General features: G+C 45.9%; 1 protein-coding gene across 3 annotated transcripts in view; it reads left to right on the forward strand.

Moving 5' to 3' along the window:
- The window catches only part of arid2 (AT-rich interactive domain 2), a 53,234-nt gene that overhangs the window by 34,959 nt on the left and 11,329 nt on the right, over window positions 1-6,946 (forward strand). For all 3 annotated transcript variants that reach the window (XM_028570090.1, XM_028570089.1, XM_028570091.1), the window contains 4 exons: window positions 3,235-3,313; window positions 3,876-4,010; window positions 4,878-5,077; window positions 5,239-6,946. The exon at window positions 5,239-6,946 is cut by the window's right edge and continues 661 nt beyond it. In XM_028570090.1, coding sequence (XP_028425891.1) covers window positions 3,235-3,313; window positions 3,876-4,010; window positions 4,878-5,077; window positions 5,239-6,946 — 2,122 coding nt within the window. The remainder of the gene's footprint in view (window positions 1-3,234; window positions 3,314-3,875; window positions 4,011-4,877; window positions 5,078-5,238) is intronic.

Consider the following 6,946-nt stretch of genomic DNA (forward strand, 5'->3'; position numbering starts at 1 on the left):
AAAGTCCAGCATTGGAAATGTTACTTAAAGGTCCCATGGCATGACTATTTCAATTTATGGCCCACCAAGCCTAAGCCACTGGGCATTATTTTTTTATGTATTTTAAGATGTTTTTTAAACTTTTTTTTTTTTAAACGGCTCGGTTGGAAACTTAGACGTAGTCATATTTTCAAATCTCCATTTAGCTTTTAGCACTGACTTAATGTACGGCCCTATGGAGTCTGTCTTATAGCTTTTTTATATTCTCAATTTTGCAATTCCGTCCATAATTCAGTTATCCCAGAAACTATTGGGGGAAACCCTGTTGTTGGGTAAATTAATTTATAATAGTTCATATTTTATGAACTAAATGTGTTTTCTGTGCAAAAAATCTTAATTTGTCAAGTAACTAGTAACTAAAGCTGTCAGATGAATGTAGGGGAGTAAAAAGTACAATATTTCTCTCTGAAATGTAGTGGAGTAGAAGTAGGAAGTGGCATGAAAAAAAGTACTCAAAGTACAATTCCTTTAAATGTGTACTTAAGTACAATACTCGAGTAAATGTACTTAGTTACATTCCACCACTGGTTGGGTGAAACCTGTGCCCCTTCATAAGATATTTTTTTTTTTTTTTTTTTTTTTTGCCTTAACAGGAGTTTACACATTTAGCATCCTGTTTGGGAAACTTTTGATTTGACCACCAGTTTTAGCATTTTTAGCAGAGAATTTAATGCGTTGACTTTGAACCTTGGTGATAGGGAATAAACAGAGCTTTGGATTTTTTCCTAAACTATTATGGTCCACTGGAAATCTCTAATATACTGTATCTTTTAAGTATTATAGCATATATATAAAAACAAGCCCCTTTTTGTTTATTCCGACTTTGCTCACAGAAGCCCAGAACGCCAGGATGGTACAGGCATTTCTAGGCGAAAAAATAAAAATCAAATTAAGAAGGCCCTGTAAATGATACAAACGGCCACAAGGGTACACACAACAACAAATGTGTGTGAGGTCGCTGTAGTTTGATCTGTGACTTTGTGTTATGAACTGTGTGTCTGAGCCAGATGAGGTTTTAAAAGATCTGAACTAAAAAAAAGTACTTCATAGTAAATTAACTGCATTTATTTAGAGTTTTTCATGTCTTAGCGACCACTCAAAGCACCTTCTACAGCACGTGTGTCAAACTCAAGACCCGCGGGCCATATCCGGCCCTTTGCACATTCTGATCCGGCCCGCAAATCAATTTAGGTTCACAATACATTTTGGCTCATTCTAGTTGTGTGCCCAACCAAAAACATGGGAAACTGTTTTTCAACTTTCAATTACGCAACACTCAAAGCAGAATTTGGCAAATTTTCCAACTTTGAGACTCAGAAATTCTAACCTGACTCCGCCAGATGAATTGCTTCGCATTTGCTATGCATATCCATCTGGGAACTTTCCGTTGGAGAACTTTTGGGAAGGGGCGGAAATACTGGTTATTTGATTGGATGAACCATCTGTCTATCACCTATGTTGGTGATAGACGGGCCAGATCCACGAAGCGTATGAAAATACAACCACAAGCCCGCCCCTGCTGCTGCAGGCAAAGCATAGCTCGTAAGCTCAGCATGCAAGCAACATGTCGGTAAAGGATATTTGCCGTTTGTGTAACGAGAATTTAGGAATAAAAGACACCATTTCAGGTTCCTGGACCATATTCCAAAAGAAGGATCCAAGAGAAAAAAAGCATTAGCGAGCGGCTAACAGAATTAGGGCTACCGCTGGCTGATAATACTGGTTAGCTGATTGGATAAACCATCGGTCTATCACCACCTAACCCACCTCAAAACCAACGCTGATTGGCCCGGTCGTTTGGCTAACGGCTCCAAATTTTCTCTGCCTCAAGATGCCAGACTGATCTGAGAGTGGAAAACTGGAGCTCGCGAGATCAGGACGGTCTCACGAGGCTACAGAAATTCCCCCAGAAGAAGTAGAGAGTTTGCATATTCAGGCGGTGAAAGAGCTTGTTGTGAGTCGGCTGTGTGGTAGCATACTTAGAAAATGTAATCATGGTTTTGCTCGATTTGCTAAATTCTAGGATGGCTTTGAAACTTTTTTGCGGACTTTTTCAGGGCTTTATGTGGACCAAACTGTAAGTGAGAAGACCATATGAGACGTGCAATAATTGAGTCAAAGATATTTGACTTTTTCGATGAAATTAAAGTACGTCAATAAACTCTACATGTCTGGCCCTTGGTGCGATTCTCTTTATCCAGGGTGGCCCTTAGAGAAATTGAGTTTGACACCCCTGCACTAGCCGCCTTCACACTTACTTTGATACACCTCTGGCAGAGCCATTGGAGCCCTGCTTTGCATCCTTCACTACAAGTTCTTCTCAATCAGTTTGTTTTGTACCCAGTCCTGGCCGATAAAATACCTGCTGATCATTAATCACATTTTTCCCTGACACTTGGAATAAGTCACTTTGGTTTTATTCATGTACATGGACGTTGGCAATTTTCTGAACTCTTCATTTTCCTATTTGCTAATTAATAAGGACGGCCAGAGTCGAGCAGTATTTCATATTTGAAGCCGTTCTTGTCTGTGATGAAATGAGTTCCAACTGTTACAAATGCAATGTTTGAAGTAGCAAATATAGATGATAGGATTAAAGTTAAGCTTACGTTTTTAATTTTTGAACAGTTATTGATGACATTTTAAAACCACCAGAAAACAGACTTTATTGTCAAGGTAAAAAAAGAAGTAACAAAAAGAAATGTATACATACATACATGCATACCCCAGCGTATCTAAGGCCAGACATGTAGAGTTTTTATTATTTTTTTTACACATATTCATATAAAACCTATTGAGTTTTAGATCTCGGTACCTTTTTAATTATTTACCTGCTTCATGGTTGGCAGAAACAAAGGAATTCAAATGCAGATGTAAAAGCAGCGTTCCAAATTTCTTACTGCACCACAAGTGTGTGTGTTTGTGTGAATGAACAGGTGGCCCTTTGGTGGGAACTAAACCCACCTAACCTTGGAAGTGTCATTCCTTGGCTATCAGTGGGCTGATATTAGATATATTTGATATTAGATAGGACTTTGCTGACATCTAGTGGACAGCCTGGAGAGCACCACAACCCTGAAGTTGATTGGATCAGTGGACCAACTCACCAACAACCTCTAGCTTTCAACATTTAATCGATTACGCGGAAACATTTATCGTTTTAAGCCTTAAATGTTTTTCTTTTTGTCTTTTCAGTAACGAGGGTCCCAGTTCAATCCACTCCACCGCCACCTGGTATCGTTGAGCTCGATGGGGAAAAATTTACACTGCAGTGGTAAGATTAATTCATCTATAGGTGTGAATTCTGATACTTGAACTGAATTAAAAAATTTAAAAAAAGTTTAGATGCCTTTTTCTAAGAAAACAAATGTATAATTTCCTGTACTAGGGCTGCACAATATATCATTCTTTTTTCTTTCTTTTTTTCATTACCGCAATATCAACTGGTGCAATAAACACATCGCCAAAGGCTGCTACATATTGTGAAAGACCAGTTGAAAGACAATATTATTAGAAAATGGTCATTTTTTCTTTTAGTGGTGCCTTTTTAATATCCAATTCAATCTTCAATAAAATGTCGAAAAATGATTTATTTTTGTTTTAGTTTTAAATTCAACAAGCAATTAGCTGTATTTTAGCAGAATACCGAAAGCAGCAGAACTGGGTACACTTTAATATCTGCTGATTTATCACCGTATTTAACAAAGTTATCCCATATTTTCCTCATATCATGCAGCCCTACTCTGTACCTAACCCCCCCCACGTCTGTGGCTTTGTTGCTCTCATAGGATACTTATTTTTTATATTTTTTTTAATCATTCTTTTTCCTCCAACAGGCTGAACGCACACTTTGAGACAAACCCCGAGGGCTCGGTGCAGCGATCAGATATTTACTCGGAGTACTTGGCCACGTGCAGTAAAATGGGACGAAGCAACATCTTGAACTCCACCGGCTTCCTCAAGTGTCTGCGGTCAGTAGTCCCGTTTCCTTCCCCGTCTGAAGCTCCTCTGTTCCCCCCCCAGCGCAGAGCACTGATGTCTTTGCCCTGCCTGAGAGATTTTTCTCCGTTTGCTACACAGCAGTTACTGCCCCTTTGCCTTTGTAGAGCAGCTCTAATAAAGCAGCGCTGTTTTGAGTGTTTTTTTTTTTTTTTTTTTTTTGGGGATGAAACGGTGATACAAACTTTATTTTAGTCAGAGGTTCTGAGTTAATGTCTGCAGACATAAATATCACTATTTTTGACCAAATACGTCGATATTGTGACGACATTATAGGTTTGACTATTGGTGCTTTTACAAAATATTTACAATAGATTTTTGATAAATAATCATCAGTAATGTAGATATGACTAAGTGGGTGAAGGCAAATAGAACAGTCTGGTAAGTTCAGGAAATGACATCACTTTACTGTAACGTAGCCTTTAAAACCAGGAAAAGACAACACTTGTGTCACATTACGATATCCACAATTTAAGACAATTTCTAGTCTCCTATTGATGTCAATATAATACTGATTTATTGCTCAGCCCTAACATGCAGTAACCGCTTCTTCCTTTCTATTTAAAAAAATATATATATATATATTTCATTTGGAAAAGCATTCCTTTCACAGTGTAGGATGTACTGGAAGTAGATACATACTGTATATCATTGTCTATGTATGGTAAGCAAGGGATTTGCAGTTTATTGAATTTTCCTTTCGCCGTCCAGCACTTCCACAGAATTTTTGTTTAACAGCTTAGCTGTTGTGAGTTTTAATAGTGGTGATGATCCTCCAGAAAGGTCCCAGCAATCGTTGCCCCTTTGTGATGAACCTGTGTCTCCTCCCACCACCACAGGACTGTGTTTCCCAACCACACAATGCGGCGGCAAGAGGAGACCAAGGCCACCGGTCAGCTTCAGATTCTCCTGGTAGGGCTGAGGCGCAGGTCGATCCCCCTGCCCGTCCAGCTGTACTACCAGCAGCCTCAGCAGCAGAATCCGGCAGCAGCTCCAACGCCTCCAGCAGCCCCCGGAGACCCCCAGGCCCTGCCTCCAGGTAGAACTACTAGAATTTAAAATGTTCACTCTCTTCCATTCACTACTTCTTCGGGAGTGATGATTGGAAGGGTCAAAAGAGTCTTCATAAACTAGGAAAAATAGGTTTGCGCTAACCGTAACATCTTGGATCTGAACGGTTCTGTGTTTGTGTTTGACCAGGCTTACCTCTTGGGCCTCCCAGCCTTGGAGCCCAGTTTGTCAGGGCCCTGGGCCCCAGCCTCAGCACCCCCGGCGCCGCCCCATCCATGGCCTTGACTGCACAGGAGCCTCCTCATCAAAGCCACCCGACTGTTTCCCGACACCTGGTGCCCCCGCAGTTGCCGCCCAATCCTCTGGCGGCGGTGCAGCAGCAGGTCCGACCTGGTCCAGTGGTCCAGATTCCGACGTCGGCACCGGCCGCCCAGAACCACAGCCCCCAGAACCCCGGCGCTCCTCCCGCAGCTCAGCAACACTCCCCGATGCTCCCCACGGGGACGCCCGTCACGCTATTTCAGCAGGTACCGCAGGGCCACATTCTCACCGCCAGGGTGCAAGGCGTGTGCCCTCCGATCACCCAGCACCCGGCCCTGCCTCAAACCCCTCTCCTGTCTGGGCCTCAGGGTGACGCTCCCCAGGCGGAGCCCCGGTGCGTTGCAGGGACCTCGACTCCCTCTTCTTCCATCCAGGCGGGGGCCGGTCAGGCGTTTAGTATCGCCGGCGTGCCCAATAACCAGGGCTCACGCGTTACATTTCAGAATATCGCCCCCAAACCAGCGCCAAGCCAGTCAGGTGGACCAGCAGCCACGATGGCCACTCCCAACCAGCAGCCTCAACAGCAGGCGCAGAGTGTGGTAATAGTTGGCCCCGACCCCCAGCAGAGCCCAGCCTACACCCCTGCCATACACCAGATCGTTCTCGCCAACCCCTCCGCCCTTCCCGGTGCCCAGACTATCCAGATAGCAGGGCAGCCCGGAGCTGCTTCCAGCCCCTGGCCGCCCCCTGCTTGTCACCCCAACACCCATCCCAATCAAACTGTCAGCCACGCACTGTCCATGAAGCCCCATCAACAGCCGCAGCTCCAGTTTATTTCCCCAAACCCCCCCTCTCAGCCTACCTCCACCGAGTCCAGCTTGATCAAACAGCTACTGCTTCCAAAGCGAGGGCCTTCTACTCCGGGAGGGAAGCTCATCCTGCCCGCTCCACAGGTGCCCCCCCCCAACAGCACGATAGCCCCAGGTCCACAGGTCATCTACCAGACGAGCTACAGCGCCCAGAATCCCTCTCCTCAGCCTCAGCAGCTCAATGTCCAGCTGGTTCCTGGTCAGCTTCCTGCTGCGGGAGCCCCAGCCCTCCAGACGGTCCAGCTCTTGCCCGGCCAGCTCATTTCCACGAGTAGCCCCGGGGCGGCTACCATCATCCAGGGCCCCACGGCGGCCGGACAGGTTACGTTCACCGTGGTCCCCAACACTGGCTTCACCTCGACCGCCGCGGTGGCCGCCGTCAGCCAGGGCGCCGTGGCCACCGGAGTGCCCCCGCCGCCGTTCTCTGCCGCGACGGTGGCCCACCACGCCCCGGCCACGCCGCCGCCGGCTCCCCTCAGAGGAGACAAGATCATTTGTCAGAAGGAGGAGGAGGCCAAGGACGCCACGGGGCTGCACATCCACGAGCGGAAGATCGAGGTGATGGAGAACTCGTCGCTGGCGGACGGCGACTCCAACGGCAAAACCAGCAACGGCGACGTCGCGGCAGGTGCCAAGCTGCTAAACGGTCGGAAGTGCATGGAGTCGAATCTACCTCCATACCACTCAGGGAACAGCCAGGGGGCGCTCAACGGCCCGCCCACGGAGGGCCACCCTGCTAACGGGAAGCAGGCCCTCTCCCCCAGCCC

Source organism: Perca flavescens, chromosome 23 (genome assembly GCF_004354835.1).
Source record: "Perca flavescens isolate YP-PL-M2 chromosome 23, PFLA_1.0, whole genome shotgun sequence".
NCBI lineage: Eukaryota > Metazoa > Chordata > Actinopteri > Perciformes > Percidae > Perca > Perca flavescens.